Source organism: Geotrypetes seraphini, chromosome 10 (genome assembly GCF_902459505.1).
Source record: "Geotrypetes seraphini chromosome 10, aGeoSer1.1, whole genome shotgun sequence".
Classification (NCBI taxonomy): Eukaryota; Metazoa; Chordata; class Amphibia; order Gymnophiona; family Dermophiidae; genus Geotrypetes; species Geotrypetes seraphini.
Window position 1 is genome coordinate 49,694,599 of NC_047093.1, and position 21,331 is coordinate 49,715,929.

General features: G+C 43.4%; 1 protein-coding gene across 1 annotated transcript in view; it reads left to right on the forward strand.

Annotated features, from left to right (window-relative positions):
- Positions 1-1,213: 1,213 nt before the first annotated feature.
- Positions 1,214-21,331, forward strand: part of ODF2 (outer dense fiber of sperm tails 2) — a 133,044-nt gene continuing 112,926 nt past the window's right edge. Inside the window, exons 1-3 of the mRNA XM_033960590.1 lie at positions 1,214-1,383; positions 4,169-4,282; positions 4,443-4,571. Of these exons, the coding sequence (XP_033816481.1) occupies positions 4,178-4,282; positions 4,443-4,571 (234 nt within the window). The 5' untranslated portion in view covers positions 1,214-1,383; positions 4,169-4,177. The remainder of the gene's footprint in view (positions 1,384-4,168; positions 4,283-4,442; positions 4,572-21,331) is intronic.

Genomic DNA, 21,331 nt, shown 5'->3' on the forward strand with positions numbered 1-21,331 from the left:
TGTAAACTTGGTTATTAATATAGATTTATACAGTATTTTGGATAGTATTACTGCTTTACAATATATTTGAATACTTTTATATGTTTATGGAAAGGGTTCAGAGTTAAATCCTGGGTAAGTGGTGGGAAGGGGGATTTGTTCAGATTTGTTTGGGGGTTGCATAGAAGAAAATCTGTGCACTGGTATGCTAATCTTTGTTTTGAATAATAAAAAAAGAAATATAAGTGGAAATAAAGAAGTAAATAAGAAAACAAATAAAATGGGGTTGGGCCCCAGTGTTCTTGTGTGCCCAGGGGCCCTCAAGAATTAATCCTGCCCTGGGTTTGGTGCTACTGTGGAAACTGAAAAACTGACAGGGGGCATAGAATCAGCTGATTTATACAGTAGGCAGGAAGACTGCACAAGCACAGAAAGCTTTTATGGAGCTTTCCAAGCTTGAGCACTAGCTGGGTCAGTTCTATCCCCCTGACCATTTGTGTGGCTGAAATGATCAGCTGGCCATGGAGAAGGTTGTTTTCTACACCCCAATCTTCCTTCACTATACATAACAGGGTGGCTCATTCTTCCAGAATAGATAGTAGCCACTTTTTTTTTTTTTTTTTTTTTTTTGGGGGGGGGGGGGTAATTTTAAGTTAGGTGCGTTTCTATAATAGGCACCCAAGTGTGATTGACAAGCCTAGCCTTTAGACCCATTTACAGAATTTTCCCCGATGTTACCTATCATGGTCTTTCTTCTCCCATTCCCCAATACGTACATTGCAAGTATCAGTCTTCTTCTACGAGCCTCAACATCAGCCCACTGAGGTCCTGTGAGGGGAATTACTAAAAATGTTCCAACAGATAGATTTGGCTTTTCTGTTGGCTTTGCACCTCGGAGCACACGCCCCTGTGCAGCCAGCCCACTCCACAGTTGCAGAAATTACCAAATCGACGAGCTGATGAGGACTTCCGGTCCATCTTAAAGAGCCAGCGTCCAAGGCGTAAGTGAAAGATAAAATAAAAAGATAAAAGAAAAAACTTCACAGTTCCTGGTTATCCTAATCTGAAGGCCGCTGTACTAACACATTGAGCTAGCGGCGTTTTACTAGGGGCGACAGCTGTGTTGCTAGGGGCTGGCCCGGTCTCTATGGAAATTCTCTATCACATGCTGACGCTTTCAGTTGCAGCCTGCTTCCTGTGCTGTGCACAGGCCCCAGGATCGTCCAAGATGCGCTTCTTTACAGCTTAGGAGCAATTAAGTAGTAGGAGGTGTAACATGGGTGGTGTTTTTGTAAGCTTCTGCTCGCACTGCTTTGCAGGGAGTCTCTGGGTTGTTTAATAATGGGGAGAGGCTCTGTTAATTAGGAAAGGCGCTTTTCTGCAAAGTTTAGGAGGAATGAAGAGGTAATAATGCAAGCGGCCGTTTTCGCTTGTTACTTTTTAAAATTAGTGACGATTTCATTGTGATTACAAAGCTGTACTTAAAGGGACAATTTTACTGAACTGTAGCCACCTGTTGCACTGGGTTGCTGGCGAGGAAACTCATGGATATTTTAATGGATGAATATGAAATTAGTTTAATTTAATTGATTACCAATGGCTAAATGCGACCCTTGTGCTGTTACAGGAGCTTGTCTGTACGTTTGAAAGTCGAGGGTGCCACTTCCTGCTTTGTCTGCCCGGTTACAGGAAATGGCCGCTCTACAGTTTCAAACTTACCCGCTGTGCCAGAGCGGCGGCTAGGTAGTAAACGCAGGTACACCCATGGATAAGGTTATTATTAAAAAAAAAGAAAAGAAATCCCTCCTTTTGTAATGAATAGGAGGAGGAAATAGCAATTCAGCTATGGAGGAATGCATTAGATGTCTGTGAGACCAGAAATGCCGGTGACAATCGGTTTTTCCCCTTTTCTGTTCAGCGTTGGATCTGAGTATTGTGTGAACCTTCTCTAAGGTTTTATATCTGCTTTTGGAGCATCGGTGTAGTTTGCTTGTCCACAGGAGGGGGAGGATGACAAAGGATATGGGTGTTATTTTGGCAGTGGGAAAGGAGAACCAATTCAGCATTAGCATCCACAGTATTTGGCAGTGCTGTGGAGTCAGTAGATAAATCCTTCAACTTCGACTCCCCAGTTTCTGGTACCCCAAATTGTCTCCGACTCCACAGCCGTCGGTAGATAAATCCTTTGACTCCGACTCCCCAGTTTCTGGTACCCAAAATTGTCTCTGACTCCACAGCTGTTGGTAGATAAATCCTTTAACTCTGACTCCCCAGTTTCTGGTACCCACAACTCTGACTCCAGGTACCCAAAATTGTCTCAGACTCCACAGCCCTGTCAGGGCTGTGGAAGTAGTAGATAAATCCTTCAACTCCTCAGTTTCTGGTACTTCCGACTCCAGGTACCCAAAATTGACTCCGACTCCACAGCCATGGTATTTGGGGATGGGGACTGCACCCCTATGCCCACGCCAAATTATGCCTAATCTTTGCAGCATTTCTCATGAGGAGTTCAAGCCCTGCTTCCAAGCCATTACTGGAGAAGAATATCCTAATGATTAGAGTACCAGGCTGAAGACCAAGGGAGCCCAGTTCAAATTCCAATGGAGCTCCTTGTGACTCTAGGCCAGACATGGGCAACTTCGGTCCTCGAGGGCTGGAATCCAGTCGGGTTTTCAGGATTTCCCCAATGAATATGCATTGAAAGCTGTGCATGCAAATAGATCTCATGCATGTTCATTGGAGAAATCCTGAAAACCTGATTGGATTTGAGCATAGGATTCCAACCCTCAAGGACCGGAGTTGCCCATGTCTGCCCTAGGCTATCGCTTACACCTTCATTGCCTCAGTTACAAGCTTAGAATGTGAGCCCACTAGAGACAGGGAAAATACTCCTGTATGCAACTTGACTTGGAAAAAGGTATGAACTAAATGCTTAAAAAAAAAAAAAAAAAAGTGTTGCAGCCTCCCACCCCTTTTTTCTTCTGATCTGTGGAAAAAGGGGTTACCTTCAAAAGCTAATCATAAACTACATTAAGTTGGTCCAATAAAAAAAGGATTAATTTTTTTCTTTTATGTTTATTTCTACATATTACCTTTTCTTACTAAAAAAAATAAAAAAAGGCAGACAACAGATATTGAAGGGGTTCTGTATTTTTTTTAAGCTTCTGCAGCTATATAATGCTGTATATTTATTTATAATTTCTTATATATTGCCTGCAAATCCTGAAGGCTATTGAAGCAGTGGACTGTAGATAATTTGTTTCCCCACCCCGAAGAAAGAAGCCATAGCAAGATGTGTGAAATGATCAAGCAAACTCAAATGTGGTACCACCTGGTCAACTGCAAGAACTATTGAAGGGATTCTGTTTTGTTTCTAGTTGGGGGTTGGGGGTTTTTTCCCCTCAAAAGCTGGCAGTAGTTGATCTCAAAGAGAGCTTATAGGTTGATATCTTTATTTTGCATATGAGAATTGATTTGAAGGCCCTGTTTTCCATAAAAGACTAGCAGAACCTTGGCCTTATTCTTTTAACAGTCAGAACTTATTAACTGTTCCATCCATTAAGGAGCTATTTTACGATACTACCCTTTGGAATGCTTTCCTATTGGATATCAGACTGGAAGAATCATTGGACAAATTTAAGACCAAATTAAAAACTTTCTTATTTAAGGATACATTTCTAACATTAGAATGAGCGATTCATCTAACCTACTCACGCTGCTCATAGTAAAGAATGACAACCGTTTTTAAGAAGCGTCACCCTTTCCTCTTTTGTTTTTTCCTTGCTCCGCCCAACCTTTTTTATTTATTTTATCTCAATGCATTTTTTACTCTTTCCTAACCCCTTATCCTCTTGGTTCTGTACGTTTATATCTTGCCTATTGAATATATATATATATTTAGTTTTAAAAAAAACTTTTTACCTGTTTTTAAATTTTTTAGTATTGTAAACCGTCTAGGTACTAGTTGATAGAATATATATCAAATATGGAATAAACTTGGAAACTCACCTACAGCAGGTGACTGGCAGCTCTTTTGTCTTTGATTAGAGAAAGTTACTGTGCATAGAAAGGTCACTCTTGCTTGCAGAGTTTAGTTGGTATAACGTGATCCTGAGCCTTTGGGTTCAGTTTCTCAGGTGTTGGAAGACTTGAATGTTGAGGCTCTCCTTTTTCTCACCCTGATCAACAGAAAAGAAACATGAAGAACCGCTCGCCTTCTCCCTCCTTACACCTCCATGTAAATGAAAAAACTGCTGTACATGCTCATAGCAAAAAGAAACAGAAATCACCACCAAAATGTCAAGTAAGTCTTGCAGGTGCTGGTTGTTATCAGGCACTGTGCGAGATGGGACATTTACTAGTAAGAGAACAGAAATGGTTGTAGCTCTTCCTGGTTTTTTTATTTTTGTAGCATTAGACACTGAGGAGGTATATAACTCACTTTAGCTTTTCTGTTTCGGCAGAGTAAGCCAATGAGAAATAGAATGAAGGGAGAGACAAAAGCTCTACGGCGGAGTGTGAAAGTGAAAACTAAAGCACCCTGGATCCCTCCTGGAAAGACAGATGCTTGGGACAAGCCTTATATATGGGAGGTATGTGTTCTGCATATTTTTACCCTGCTCAGCACTTTCCTTTAGAAGGTTAGAATAAGGGTATCTAAATGCAAATTTCTTTCCAGCGGTGGTCCAATACAACCACCTAAGACTATAATTCTCTGTTTAATTCCAGCCTTGGCCTCTTATCTGTCCCAGTGCAGCGCAACAACTGGAGAGACAATATTGTGGCATAATGCAGAGCATTGTTATGCGCATGAAACATTTTCTCACAACATGATTGGTTCAGAACACTCATGTGACAAGGCAGGTGTTTGTATTGTCTCCTTCATTTGATCACTTCAATAGTGATCAGTATTTTAACCAATCATATTGCAGCATAAGAATTATATTGTTACATGAGGATGCTCCTTGATCCTGATTGGCTCATCCTGAGTGAATAATGCCACAGAAATACAAATGAAAACTAGATTGGGCCATCGACAGGTCCCCCTTCCTACTTAGGCATAAGATCGAGTAGGTCTATGGGGGTGCCGGAGATCACTGCACTGGAGCCCAGACAGACACCCAGAAGTTGGGACCGCAGAGGGGTCGCAACTGCTTCATGCGGTATGCATGCACTGAAGACCTGCAGCTTGTCGTTACATCTTGTTTCCTGTAGCAAACTAGGCTGGCCAGGCAGACATGGCAAGGTAATTCATGTGCCTGCAGTCCACCAGGTAATCATGAGTTTTTAACAACTTTCTAAGCTGCAGAGCCCATAATTGGCTCAGGGCTGCACAGTTGAATGAGCTCAGCTTTTTAAGTAGGTCGGAGAAGCTGGGTTCTGATTGACTGGGGGAGTTTTGAAATCAGTTCAAACGCTGACCATTCAGAACAGGATGTGATAATATTGGATATTAAACCTAATGAAGAACTTTCCAAAAGTCTATGGATAGGAATATTTAAAAATCTTTTTTGTTTTCTTGTATTAAATTTCAGAAACTCCTCTTTTAAAAAAGCTGTGAGACTTCTGGCCATGTAAAGGATAATATTTATAACAGGGCACTTAAGCTTTCAAGATATATATGCTGTACTTATTTTATAAAGGCAATATTTGCATCTTATACAGTATTTGCCATTATAAAGTAGCCTACTTAAAAGCTCCCATACAAAGTTCTACTTGCTTCAAAGAGGGGATAGTTTTGTGTTTGTGATGATAGAAATTGGTGCATGTGACCATGTGTGTATTTTATGAAATGTGTATATAGTAGAATTTCAGTTATCCGGCACACATTGGGAATTGGTGGATACTGGATAACTGTTTTTCTGGTTAATTGAGAGTGTGTTAGAAACCTTGTCTAACACACTCTCAATTAGCACCCCACCTCCCATGCAAAAGCACCAGTGTGGCAGCAGTCCTGAGCCGCAAACTCCCTTGCTCACTCCCTCCTCTCCCTTACGTGCAGTTGATCAGCAGGAGGCAGCCCTGGCAGGGCCTTTTCTCTGATTCATCGGAAGTGACATGTCTGAGGACTGTCTGTCTGTGTTCGGAGAAGGAAGGAGGGAGTTTGTGGCTCAGGACTGCCGACTGCTTCTGCCACTTCAGGGCTTGAAGGAGAGCTTTGTGGCTCAGGACGGCTGCCAAGCTGGTGCTTCAGGGTGGGAGGGAGGGGGGTTTGTAGCTGCTTGGGGACTTCAGGGAGGTGAGAGGATTTGTGACTCTGGACGCTGCCGCTGGTGCTTCGGGGGACTTTTTTTTTTCCTCCCTCCAGTAATTTTTTTTTAATGGTTGTGTGAGAGTCCCGGTTAACTGAAATCCGGTTAACCAAGACTCTACTGTATAAGTACTGATCTACCTCTGACACACACATGAGAGAGGTGCTACGTCTTTTGAGCTGCAACTTTATAAACACCTTTGAAAATGTGCTACACACTCAATTTGCAGTATAGAGGCTTGTAAGCAAGTAAGAGAGAGGATATAAAATAAATGCTAATGACTCTAGCAATAATACAGGTACTGATAAGCTTTCCAGTAAGTAACTCTGGAGAAAAACAAATAACTTGCACATGCACAGTGAAGAGCGAGTCTGTTGGTTCCTGAAGTGATTATCACATTATTCCTGGTGTAGCGTTTTGCTTCACAGATTAATTTTGTGCAAAAAGAAGTTTGTGTGTGTGTCTCTCTGGTTTAACCTCCCCTGTTATCAAGCTGCACTAGAGGTTTTTAGCATAGGCCGGCGAGGTAAGTGCTCCGACGCTCATAGGAATTCTATGAGCATTGGAGCATTTACCACGCTGACTTGTACTAAAAACCTCTAGCGTGGCTTGATAAAATGGCCCTAAATAAGGTTTTTCAGGTTCATCACTTTGGAAGGTAAGTCAGATACTTATAACACTCTAGAAGATCTTAAGCAAAGGTAGCTTTTTGAATTATTACATTCTCTTTTTTGCAAATGTCTCTCTCCCTACAAGAGTGAAGTACTTCTCTGCATGAAAGAAGAGCGGGGCTTAGGGGTAATCATATCTGATGATGTTAAGATGACCAAATAGCTAGGAAAGGAAACAACAAAAATCAGAAAGATACATAGGAAGAGGAATGGCCAGCAGCAAAAAAACAGTTGATGGTGTCTCTGTATCTAGTGAGAACTCATTTGGTGTACTGTGTACAATTTAGGAGACCATATCTTCAAAAGATGACCATGCTGCAAACAGTCAAAGGAATGATTTTCTCCTCAAAAATTTAGAAAACTAAAAATTCCACCACTAAAAGTCATTTTAACATTTTCTCTTTTGTTTAAGCATTCATGATTCTGTTAGAAACATAGAAATAGACGGCAGTTAAGGGCCACGGCCCATCCAGTCTGCCCACCCTAATGACCCTCCCCTACTTTTCTCTGTGAAGAGATCCCACGTGACGATCCCATTTCGTCTTAAAATCAGGCACGCTGCTTGCCTCGATCACTTGAAGTGGAAGATTATTCCAGCGATCAACCACTCTTTCGGTGAAAAAGCATTTCCTGGTGTTACCGTGTAGTTTCCCGCCCCTGATTTTCCACGGATGCCCTCTTGTTGGCGTTGGACCTTTGAGAAAGAAGATATCTTCTTCCACCTCGATACGGCCCGTGAGATATTTGAACGTCTCGATCATGTCTTCCCTCTCTCTGCGTTCTTCGAGTGAGTATAGCCGCAATTTGTCCAGCCGTTCCTCGTACGGGAGATCCTTGAGTCCCGAGACCATCCGGGTGGCCATTCGCTGAACCGACTCAAGTCTCAGCACATCCTTGCAGTAATGAGGCCTCCAGAATTGTACACAGTATTCCAGATGGGGTCTCACAATGGATCTATATAATGGCATAATGACTTCAGGCTTACGGCTGACGAAACCCCTACGTATACACCCTATGATTTGTCTAGCCTTAGATGAAGCTCGCTCCACTTGATTGGCAGTCTTCATGTCTTCACTGATGATTACCCCTAAGTCCCGTTCTGCTACAGTCCTTGCTAGATCTCGCCATTAAGGGTGTAAGTCTTGCATGGATTTTGGCTGCCAAGGTGCATGACTTTGCATTTTTGGCATTGAAACTCAGTTGCCAGGTCCTAGACCAGTGCTCGAGTAGGAGTAGGTCGTGTACCATATTGTCGGGCATAGAGTTTTTGTCTGTTGTGCTCTTGCCTACTATATTGCATAGTTTGGCGTCATCGGCGAATAACGTTATTTTACCTCGAAGCCCCTCAGCCAAGTCCCTTATAAAGATGTTGAACAGGATCGGGCCCAAGACCTAGCCCTGCGGCACTCCACTGATCACTTCAGTCGTTTCAGAGGGGGTGCCGTTCTCCACCACCCTCTGGAGCCTACCCCCAAGTCTCCAACCCATTTTGTCAATGTGTCACTCAATCCCATAGAACTCATTTTGCTCAACAGAGTCCATAGTCCATGTGATTTATCCCCTCTCACATTGGTCTTGTAGAAATCCACAGACTCTTTCTCTGCATGGCTCCTCCCACTTAACCTAGGAGCACAGAGCCCCCTGTAGTTTTTATTTCTGCAAGCAAACTCTGCAGAAGTCTCTCTACTCTGCTATTTTTCTTATTTTTTTCCCTAAAGTTGTCTTCTTTTCGATGGCTTTGGTGCCTTGAGAACCTTGGAGAAGTTCTTTGTCTGGGAAAGGACACATTTTCGGTTAATCTGGACTGCTGCTCCAAAGGGCAAGCTTCGTGGTGGATGTGTGGAGCCAGCCTGCTGTATGCCGCCTTTGGAGCTTGGGGTTCTTTCCCATGGGAGCATGCTCACCTCTAGACCTTGTCAGAGATTGAGCACAGGCTGTTTTGTGCCCTGAGTAACAGCCCTCAGGGTATCAAGGTGCAGGTTGTATTTTCCCTCCCCTGGTCATCTGAGGTGGTTCTATGGGGGTAGAGGTCTCAGTCAGGTTCCGTCCAACTGAGAGCCCAAAGATCCTGAAAATTGAACTGTGTGGTGAAATATTTGAGGCAGTAATACTTTCCCTTTACTTCAGCTGCATTCATAGAGCTGATAGGCAGGCACGTTGGAGGCTGTGAGTACAGATACTTCTAAGGGAGATTAGCAGTTTTTAAGGTTAGGGGTCGGGTCCCCCACCCCTAAAAGCCCTAAATAACCAATTTACTTTTAATTTTGTCTCCATGAGGCGTTTTAGGTCATCTTGGATTTTTAGCAATCTTTTTTTTTAAACTTCAAATTTCTGCCTCAGAACCCCTTGCTTTTTATTTAAAACATCAGGAATGGACCCCCTCCACACCCATAGACATAAATTCATGTCTGGATTCTGCTGCTTTATCAACGGAAGAGTGTCCATGTACTGCAGCACATGGGGGGTGGGGGGAGAGCTTTGGGCCTTGCATCCTCTGGGTTCTATAGAGCTGGGAAACCTGTTTTGGTCCTAGAATTGGAAAGAAAATCTCACCCAATGGCTCCTTTTAGTGGTAACGCAAAATTCAGGTATATGGAGTCTGGGGACCTTTTCCAGTCCAGTCTGGCACTTAAAAAGAGCTGATGCTGCTTCAGCGATGTGGCTTTTCCCTGGAATTTGTTCAGCTCATGTGGGAAATGCTTTTGATGGACCTGGCCCATGATGGGCATGTTTCCCATGACGGGCACGTTTCAGGCTTTTATGCCAGGGACTTCTTTTGTGAAAGTCCCTGTTCATGTTCCCAATGCTCCTGTCGTCCCGGATCAGGACTGAATTATTTGATGTGCTGATACCATGGATGCTGCATACACCCTGGATGATCTTGATATGCTTTGTGGCACCATTAGGCAGGTGGTCTCGGAGAGCCCTGATCAGGGTAATAACCCTTATGTCTGCAGGCTGTTTAAATCAGCTTCTGTTCACTGTTTTATAGCAGACACCATAAAGGAACTGAATTTGGAGGTTCAGCCCTCCATGTCTCACTGTACTGTCATGAGTCGTTCTAATTTTCTGATATCCTTTGCATTCTGATCTTGCAACTCTGATTACGGAGCAGTGGGAGATGCCAAAGAATTCCTTTATGCCGACTAAGATCATGGGTAAGCTTTATTCTATGGCGCCAGATTTTCAGCAGCTTTTTGAACAGCCATTGGCAATGGCCCAGGTGACCAAGCATACTGCCCTTCCGAGCGAAGGCAGTGTTAGGGTGAAGGATTTGCAAGACTGCAGGGTGAATTTGGTTTTGAAGAAGTTCAAGTTTATTTGTTCTTGATGAATCGCCTATTTAAATTGCTAGGCGATGTACAACATAATAAAATATACAAATAAAATGTTAGTATTAACATATAAAATGACTTTTGTTATGAGTTAAAACTTAACGTACAAAACACGTACATTTAAAATAATTTTTATGGGTTAAAACTTACAAGAATTGTGAGGGTAAGTGGGGAAAAAGTTACAATGTTTGGATAGAAGAGAGGGAAAAACATAAAAGGGAAGAACAAAAAAGGAGGGTAATTTTAGCTGCTTAAAAAAATCGATAATTAATATACTAGGAGTCATAAGCATCTTTAAAAATAAATGTTTTTAACGTTTTTTTAAATAAAGTTAAATCTTTTTGTTCTCTAATATATTGGGGTAAGAGATTCCATGAGTGGGGGGCCATAACTGAGAACATACCGTGCCGTCTGATTCCTATAACTTTCATTGAGGGAACAGAGAGAAGATTGTAAGAGGTTGAGCGAAGAGATCGTGTCGTGCTATAAGGGATTAGCCACCTGTTGATGAATTGAGGTTCATTAAAACTTAAGGCTTTAAAAACTAAAAGCAGTAATTTAAAAGTAATACGATGGCTTACCGGAAGCCAGTGGGATTTAATCAACAGAGGGGTAACATGGTCATATTTTTTTGCATTGTAGATCAGTTTCACGGCAGTATTTTGTATTAATTGCAGCCTTCTTTTTTCTTTTTGAGTAACGTTAAGAAGGAGAGAGTTACAGTAATCTATTTTAGATATTATTAAGGAGTGAATTAGAATATTAATGGATTCAGGCTGTAAGAATTTGGCGAGTGAGTGAATTAATCGTAGTTTATAAAAACATGGTTTAACAATATTGCTAATATAGTCATGATATGTAAGTTTATCATCTATCAAAACGCCTAATATTTTTATAGTGGTAACCAGTTCTAATTCAGTGTTGTTAATGGAAATTGGAGAGCTTAATATTGTATCTCTTTTCCAAGAAAAGAGCAGAGACTTCGTTTTATTGAGATTTAATGCCAATTTATTTGTGTTGAGCCAGTTTTTTATTATTACAAGTTTATTGTTGATAGCTGCAATGTCATCTTTATTTTCCGGATTTAATGGATGGATGAGTTGAATGTCGTCAGCGTAAGCAAATGTTGTAAAACCTAGAGATTGTGTTATATTTAGAAGTGGTGAAAGGAATATATTGAAAAGAAGGGGGGATAATATTGAACCTTGCGGGATACCATATTTTGAAGAGTAAATTTTGGATGTGCTATCATTAAATCTGATGAAAGATGAACGATTTGACAGAAAAGAGGTGAACCATGCTAGTACTTGGTCTTTAATTCCAATTGACTCTAATCGATCGATTAATAGGTCATGGTCTATGGTGTCGAAAGCGGCAGTTAGATCTAGAGAGATTAGAACTACGGATTTATGGTGGTCAAGAAAGTAATGAATATTATTGGTCAAGGCTATCATGGTGTATTCAGTGCTGTGGAATTTTCGAAACCCAGTTTGGTGGGGATGGAGAACGTTGGTTGATTCAATGAAATCTGAAAGTTGTTCGAATACAAGTCTCTCAGTAAGTTTTGCCATAAAAGAGATATTTGCAATAGGGCGATAATTAGAAATTTCATCTGGAGTAATTTTATGATCTTTCAGAATAGGGGTAATTATGGATTGTTTCCAAGTCTGAGGAAGCGAAGCCATAAGAAGACTATCTTGTACTAAAGAGGATGAAGGGACCCAAACAGGAGAAAAATTTTTTAAGGTAGAATGGTGGTATTGCTTCGTCGCGAGTGCCCTTTAGATTAATTTTACGCAAACTGAGTTCTATATCATTTATTGTTGGAATTTTAAATTTGGAGCATTTGGACGTCGGAATGGATAAAGAAATATTATTATCTGTAGGTTGACTGGACATGCCTAATTGAAATGTATTTCGAACATTATTTAGTTTGGTTGAAAAGTAGTCTGCGATTTCTTGTGCTGTAAGAATGCATTTTTGGATAGTATTCTTTTTTAATAAAGGAGATACTGATTTCACTAGTGAGTATAAGGCTGCTGGATTTTTAGCTTCTATAATTTTTTTATTATAATATTTATTTTTGGCTTGGTTGATTTTTTGTTTGTAAAATGATGCGTGTTCTTTGTATTGTTGTAAGTTTTTGAAAGATTTGTCATTTCTCCATTTTCTTTCTAGTGATCTCTGCTGTTTTTTCAGAAGCGAAAGTTTTTCTGTATGCCAAGGGTTTAAAAGAAGCTCTTTGAAGTGGCTTCTTTGGGTATTAAGGCCATGGCAGCTGCCTTCTTTGTGGCATTTGCTTGTCACACAAAGATGCGTTGGGATCCCTTTACAGAGGATGACGCCTGCCCCCAGTTGGTTATAAGGGGTGGATTATGTCTCAGATGCCTAATATGACCTCATAGTAGTCCTAGACAAAGTTTAAACTTATGCGGTCTCAGTGTAAACACTGGATTCGTCACTGGGCTGGGGATTTGGCCTCTTAGGTGACCCTCGGCAGTCTTCCCTATAAGAGTCAAATGCTCTTTGGAAAAGGTTTAGATGACTTTATAGCCAGTATGGCGGACCACTGCCCTAAGTCCCTTCCAAATAACAGGGCTCAGAGGTCCCAGGGAAGAAGCCACAGTGATTTTCATCCCTATTACCTCTTCCACCAAAATTCCTTGGGTTCTTCTGGTCAGAGATATTCCCAGAGCTATAGACAGCACTATAACAATCCCAAACGCCAGTAGACTTTGGGTTCTCACACCAGCGCTACCCCCCAAGAAGTCCCAATGCTGCCAGGACCTCAGCTATGCCTCCTCATATTGGAGACCAGTTGTCTGAGTTCCTCCAGGAATGGAAGCTAATCTCCTCAGATCAATGGGTGCTGGACATCATTCAGGAAGGACACCAGATTTGTTTTGGACTCCCCTGCAGGGAGACTGAAGAAGGCGCTGAAAGGACTTGTGTTTCTTGGCTTCCAGGAGCTTTTTTAAAGAATGCATGAGCACTTAATGCTGTGCTGCCTGTCACGTGACCATCCTATGCGAAATTACCACCAGAAAAGATAAGTTCTTAAAGATATTAGTTATAAGATTGATTTATTACAACATAAGGTGGTATAAGACATAAATGGTGCTATGATGGTCTGATGGCAGCCTGTGTTTTGTTTTATACACTCAAACACTGAAGGTTGTGGGTCTGAGCACTATTTAAAATAATATTTTAATGAACATTATAAAACTCACAATTTTGTGACATATATGTAGTTATTTAATATATTATCACAATTATAGAACATTATTGTTCCCTAGCAGTAGTGAAAGTAAATATTAACAGGCCATGCAATTGCATTCTCTCATACAGTGGCAAACACAAGATTGTAAACTATGGGTTCATATTGAGCAGACCACAGTTGGTAGTTCTCCCCTATTGCATTTGTCTTGGCTACCTGGGGACGGAAAGATAATGGATGGGTCTGTGGCGGTTTGGACTGTTTTGAGGATGTGGAGAACTGTTCATTGGGTGCTGTTGGAAGGTAGGAGATACTCTTGGTTCATCTCCCTGCACTATAATTTTGAGTTTGCTCCTGGTAGGGAGGATGGTCTTTTTTCTGCTTGGGAAGCTAAAGGGTCTAGTTTGTGCGGGACAGTTTTGGGATGCTACTCAGGGATTGGTCTATGAGTTTCCTGTACTTCAAGCTAAATATCAGTTGCAGTCCCGGGATTTGTTTCCCTATCTGCAGGTTAAACATTATATACAGTCATCTGGATTAGCTTGTGAGCTGGCGGGCAGGGCCAGATTAAAGGATGTGCTTAGGACCCAAAATTGTTAGGGGGGCCTGCTGAAGGAGGGCAAACATATCACTCACTGTGCCCCCCCCCCATAGACAGTAAAATTGGACCCCCCAGCATAGACAGCAGGATCGGGCCCCCCACCTGGCATAGTGGTGCTCAGCCCAAAGCTTCCCTCCAACGTAGCTTCCTGTTTCCACCTAGGCAGTTCGCATCAGATGGAAGCTTTGGGCTGAGCACCGTTTGCAGTTTCCGTTGCCAATCTTGCTGTCAATGCAAGAGGGGGGGCCTATCTTGCTGTCGATGCTGGGGGGGGCGATCTTGCTGTCGATGCTGGGTCCCGTCATCGCTGTTTGAAGAAAAAAAAAATCTGACAGAATAAGGTAAGTGGTGACTCACGTGAAGGTGAAGTAAAGGGAGGGAGATGGGCCTGGGGTGGAGGCTTGGAGCGGGAGAGAGAGAGAGAGAGAAGGGGGCAGGACAGATGATGGAAGTGGGGAGAAGGGGTCAGATGATGGAAGTGGTGAGTACTTGTGCCATCAGTGTCAGGAGCATGTGGGAAAGCAGCACCGGTAACGACGTGAGAGAGCAGGATAACACGATGGAATAGGGGTAGAGGAAGAGAAGGTGGCAGATGATGGAACTGGGGAGAAGGGGAGAGAGAGAGAAGAGGGCAGACGGATGTCAGTTGAGAGGGGAGAGCAGATGCTGAATGGAACTGGAGAACGAGAACACATACTGGATGGAAGGAGGTGATAAAGAAAAAGGGCATATGCTGGATGGGGGAAGAAGAGAGTTAGTGAGATAGTGGAGGGGTGAAGGAAAGGGGGGTCAATCTGTGGATAGACACAGTGAAAAGAGGGAAAATGAGGACTGAATAGTAACAGGGAATTTAATTTAGACAGAAGAGAGAAATGCCAGAGCATGGGGGGAAAGGAGGAAGAAAACAAATTTATTTATTCGATTTTATATACCATTCTCCCAAAGGAGCTCAGAACGGTTTACATGAATTTATTCAGGTAGGCATTTTTCCCTGCTGGCCTGGTGAACTCACAATCTAGTGTTTTCCCCAGAAATTTTTTCCAGCTAGGTGGCATGAATAAGTAGCTGGGTGGGGCAGAACGGGGAAATTTGGTGGTGGGGAAAATTAAAGGTATACTATTTTTATTAGTTAATTATTAATTATTTTCCAATGCTCAATATGGCTTCCATTTTTAAGGTTTGACACTTGTGCCAGAATATTTTTATTGATTTTAAGAAGTATCCAATTCTAGAAGTGAAAAATTAGATATTTGCCCACTTTCAAATGGTATAGACTGTCAAAGTCCCTCCTCAAGAGCCGCAATCCAGTCGGGTATCCAGGATTTCCCCAATGAAAATGCATGAGATCTATTTGCATGCACTGCTTTCATTGTATGCTAATAGATCTCATGTATATTCATTGGGGAAATCCTAAAAACCCAACTGGATTGCGGCCCTCGAAAACCGACTTTGACACCTGTGGTAGAGGTTTAAAAAAGAGAAATGCGTTAATTAAGTCATTAGGTTCAATGTAGCCATTTATTTCTGAATGAATTTAAACAACTAAAAAAAAAGATAACTATACAGTACTCCCCTGATATTCACAGGGGTTCCACTCCAGGACCTCCCGCGAATATCTAAAAACCGCAAATACGGTTTTTCGTCTGGGGAGGCAGGAGAGGGCAGCTAGAGAGCCAGCGAGTGAAGGAAATCACTCACAGTATACTCCGACCACCTCTTCCTGTATTAAAGTCGGGCCTCACCAATCAGGAGCTGCTTTGACACGCAGTTCCTGATTGGTGAGGCCCATCTTTAGTACAGGAAGAGGCTGCCCTCTCCTGCTTCCCCTTCGCGGTCGGAAAATACCACGAATGACCGGGACTGTGGACCGCGAATGACCGGGGAACATTGTAGCTCATCCAGTCATCCAAGAAACAGTTCTACAACACCTCTAATAATGTTTTGATCACTAGGTTCCTTCCTGAGGTCACTGAGGATATGAAATAGATGCGATCCCCACTTCCAGACCTCTTCCATATAATTTATGGAGAGGTGTTACTGAGCCTTGAAGGAGACATTAGTGATTGCACTATAGCAAAATAAAAAAGTAGCAGATAAAGATCATAGTAAAAGCTAGGGCAAAACAGTTTAGGTAAAGAAGCAGATAATAAATAGCAATGTATAAAAAATATTTTATTTTTATTTGCTTATAATGTCATTTGAAAGCTGCTTGATGGCCCATGTAAAATAAATTTCTGCTTTGAATTTTAGATGTCTGATATCTATATTTCTTGAATAATAAATCATGATTTTAGTGCTAACTGAAAAGCCAAAGGTTAGAAACATAGAAACACGATAAAGACCAAATGGCCCATCTAGTCTGCCCATCCGCAGTAACCATTATCTCTTTCTCTCTCCGAGAGATCCCACGTGCCTATCCCAGACCCTTTTGAATTCAGACACAGTTTCTGTCTCTACCACCTCTTCTGAGAGACTGCTCCGTGCATCTATCACCCCATGGGAGTAGCACAATCTGCAGCAGCATCCTGCTTCCCCTCCCCTGGACATTCATTTTCTATCCTTCTTCATTCCACAGTACAGAACAGCCACTATTTTAATAACTCAAAAATCAAATATACATAAGAATTGCCGCTGCTGGGTCAGCCTAGTGGTCCATTGTGCCCAGCAGTCAGCTCACGCGGCGGTCCTCTGGTCAAAGACCAGCGCCCTGAGACTAACCCTACCTGCGTACATTCCGGTTCAGCAGGAACTTGTTGAACTTGGTCTTGAATCCCTGGAGGGTGTTTTCCCCTATGACAGACTCCGGAAGAGCGTTCCAGTTTTCTACCACTCTCGGAGTGAAGAAGAACTTCCTTACGTTTGTACAGAATCTATCCCCTTGTAACTTTAAAGAGTGCCATCTCGTTCTCTCTACCTTGGAGAGAGTGAACAACCTGTCCTTTTCCATCAAGTCTATTCCCTTCAGTACCTTGAATGTTTCAATCATTTACCCTCTCAATCTCCTCTGTTCGAGGGAGAAGAGGCTGAGTTTTTCTAATCTTTCACTGTACGGCAACTCCTCCAGCCCCTTAACCATCTTAAGTCGCTCTTCTCTGGACCCTTTCGAGTAGTACCGTGTCCTTCTTCATGTATGGCGACCAGTGCTGGACGCAGTACTCCAGGTGAGGGCGCACCATGGCCCAGTACAGCGGCATTATAACCTTCTCCGATCTGTTCGTGATCCCCTTCTTTATCATTCCTAGCATTCTGTTCGCCCTTTATGCTGCCGCCGCACATTGCACAGACGGCTTCATCGACTTGTCGATCAGAACTCCCAAGTCTCTTTCCTGGGAGATCTCTCCAAGTACCGCCCCGGACATCTTGTATTCGTGCATGAGATTTTTGTTACCAGAATGCATCACTTTACACTTATCCACGTTGAACCTCATCTGCCATGTCGATGCCCATTCCTCGAGGCTGATTATGTCACTTTGCAAATCTTTGCAATCCCCCTGCGTCTTCACTACTCTGAACAACTTTGTATCGTCTGCAAATTTAATTACCTCACTTGTCGAACCTATGACCAGATCGTTTATAAAAATGTTGAAGAGCACGGGTCCAATCACCGACCCTGCGGCACCCCGTTGGTGACGCTCTTCCAGTCCGAGTATTATCCATTTACCCCCACTTTCTTTTTCCTATGCTCCAGCCAGTTTTTAATCCACGTGAGTATTTCACCCTCGATTTCCATGGCTCACAATTTTCTGAAGTAGTCGTTCATGCGGAACCTTGTCAAACGCCTTCTGAAAATTCAGATATACAATATCGACTGGATTGCCCTTGTCTATCTGCCTGTTTACTCCCTCGAAGAAGTGCAGCAAGTTTGTCAAACAAGATCTGCCTTTGCTGAAACCGTGCTGACTGGTCCTCATCAGTCCGTGTCCATCAAAGTGATCAATGATGCGGTCCTTTATCAGCGCCTCCATCATCTTTCCCGGTACCAAGGTCAGACTCGTCAGTCTGTAGTTTCTCGGGTCTCCCCTTGAACCTTTTTTTGAAGATCGGTGTAACATTCGCCACCTTCCAGTCTTCCGGAATCTTTCCCGATTTGATCGACAGATTGGTTATTAGTTGAAATTCCTTGATGACCCTCGGATGGATGCCACCCAGTCCCATGGATTTATCGCTCTTAAGCCTATCAATCTGCCTGCATACCTCTTCTAGACTAACCGTCAACCCTGTCAGTATCCCGTCTTTGTTTCCAGCATACAGCCTGATGGGTTCCGGTATGCTGTGTATATCCTCTTCGGTAAATACAGACGCAAAAAATGTATTCAGTTTGTTGGCGATTGCTTTGTCCTCCTTTAGCGCTCCTTTTATTCCTTGGTCATCCAACGGTCCCACCGCTTCCTTCATGGGTTGTTTCCCCTTAATACAGGGGTGTCCAATGTCGGTCCTCGAGGGCCGCAATCCAGTCGGGTTTTCAGGATTTCCCCAATGAATATGCATGAGATCTATTAGCATACAATGAAAGCAGTGCATGCAAATAGACCTCATGTATATTCATTGGGGAAATCCTGAAAATCCGGCTGGACTTCGGCCCTCGAGGACCGACATTGGACACTCCTGCCTTAATATATCGAAAGAACTGCTTGAAGTTTTTGCCTCCTTGGCTATTTTCTCCTCGTAATCTGTTTTGGCCCTGTTTACTGCCTTATGGCACCTGCGTTGATGTTGTTTGTGCGTATTCCAGTTTTTGCCAGTTTTTGACCTTTTCCATTTCTTAAATGAAGTTTTTTTGTCCCTGATCGCTTCCTTTACCTCTACAGTGAGCCACACTGGTTCTTTGTTCTTTTTCTTCTTGGATCCCTTGTTGATACGCAGTATATATAGATTTTGCGCTTCGGTGACCGTATCCTTAAAAAGGGACCAAGCTTGTTCTAGCGTTTTTACATTGTTCATGCTCTTCTTAATCTTCCTCCCCACCATGTTTCTCAACCCTTTGTAATTCCCTTTTCGGAAGTTCAGTGCTGTGGCCATCGTGCTGGACAGATGTTTCGTCGTTGCGTCCAAGTCTAAGCGGATCATATTGTGATTGCTGTTTCCCAGCGTTCCTTCTACTTCTACACCTTGTGCCGGTCCTCACAGTTCATTTAGAATTAAGTCCAGAATTGAGTTTCCTCTTGTATTTTCCTTGACAAGTTGTTCCAGGAAGCAATCGCCTACAGCATCCAGGAACTTGGTCTCTTTAGCGCAGCCTGAGGTGCCTAGGTTCCAGTCTATCCCCGGATAGTTGAAGTCGCCCATGATAACTACGTTGCCTCCCTTGCAGCTGCGTTTAATCTCATCCGTCATTTCTCCATCAATTTCCTCGGACTGCCCTGGGGGTAGTAGATGCCGATCCTAGTTTCCGGTCCATTTGTTCTTGGAATTTTGACCCATAGAGACTCTAACTTATCTGTCAGTTGTGGCATGTTCTCTCCAGTAGATTCAATTCCCTCTTTGACGTATATGGCAATGCCTCCTCCTTTTTGAGTTACTCTGTCTCTGTGGTATAGTTTATATCCTGGTAGCACTGTGTCCCATACATTTTCCTCAGTCCACCATGTTTCTGTGATGCCGATGTCAACGTTATCCTTTTGTGCCACAGCTTCTAGTTCACCCATCTTATTTCTAAGGCTTTTTGCGTTCGTGTACATACACTTGAGTTTGCAGTCTGTTCCCTTCTTGCATGTCCTTCCCTCTTGTGTCCCTTTCAGTCTGTTTTGCTTGCGATCCGGTGAGTCTTCCCCTCAATCTTCCTGTACGGTATCCTCCGGGTATACCGGTTCCCAAACCATCGACTCTCTCTTTCAGTCGACTGTTGGCTTTTCCCTTCTTCCTAGTTTAAAAGCTCTCTTGATGTTGCTTGCAAGTAGCCTCGTTCCATCTCTGCTGAGGTGTAGTCCGTCCTTCCAGAATAGCTTGCTCTTCCCCCAAAACGTCATCTAGTTGTGCACAAAGTGGAATCTTTCTTCCTCACACCAGCGTCGCATCCACGCGTTGACTGCTTGCAGTTCCATTTGTCTCTTCTCATCTGCCCTGGGTACCGGCAGGATCTCTGAGAATGCTATCCTCTGCGTTCTGGTCTTCATCTTCCTTCCTAGCATCTGGAACTGGTCCTTCAGTACTTCTCTGTTGTAGTTTCTGTTGCCCACGTTGTTCGTCCCTACATGGATAACTACTGCTGTATCTTCTTCTTCCACACTGCTGATGATCCTGTTGATGCGGCTCACTATGTCTTTTACCTTGGCTCCCGGTAGGCAGGTCACCAGCCAATCCAGCCTTCCTCTTGCTATGTGGCTGTTGACTTGCCTGATGATGGAGTCCCCCACAACGATTGCTGCCCTCTCTATCTTCTCCTGATTCTCTAGCCGCAGGTCCATGTCCCTGGTGTATGTTCGTCTCTCCAGCCATAGGTCCGTGTCCTTCGTTCCCATCCATCTCCTCTCATCCTGGCGCTCGTCTTCTTGTGGGTTCTCTCCGCTGTTTCCAGATCTTGCTGCTGTGTCACCCATTTCCTCCTGGTGACTGTCTGTCTGGTGGTCCACACTCTCTGTAGGTGTATCCCGGCAGTTCCACTGTTGCTGGTATTTTTCCATGGCCTCCCTGTATGCCTCTTCTATGAAGTTCTCCAGCTCCCGGACTTCTTCCTCAATGGTGTCCTCCGTCTTGATGTTCTCTGCATCTCTGTCTTCTTCCTCCACTGCTTGAAGTGCCTCCAGTTCCAGTATTCTGCCCTCCAGAAGTCACTTTCTTCTTCAGGCTTTCCAGCTCTTCGCATCGAGTGCATATGTAGGACCTCCTCCCAGAGGGGAGGTAGTCATACATATGGCAGATGGTGCAGAAAACTGGGTAGCTCAACATCCTGATTCTGTCTGCTGCTTCCATTACTGCCCACTTGCTGTCTGCTGTGACTGTCTTCTGTGCCTGCTGTGCCCTCTGTGTCTGCCTGGTTGTGTGTATTCTGTGCCTGTTGTGTCCTCTTTGCTCGCCTTTGTGTCCTGTGTGTCTGCCTGGTTGTGTGTTCTCTTTACCTGCTGTGTCTGCCTGGTTGAATGTCCTCTGCGTCTGCTGTGGTCTCCTCCTGCTCTCCCTTAGTGGTGGCTTGTCACTTCTCAAGGCCCTTCGCAAAGGCGCTCTCGCTAAGCCGAGCGCCTTTAACGCTTGCCTTCGACGCGTGCCAAACGGCTGAGCGCCATTGGCCTCTCCCCTTTTAAGGGGGAGCTTCAATGGATGATGTTGGAGAGGTGGGTGGA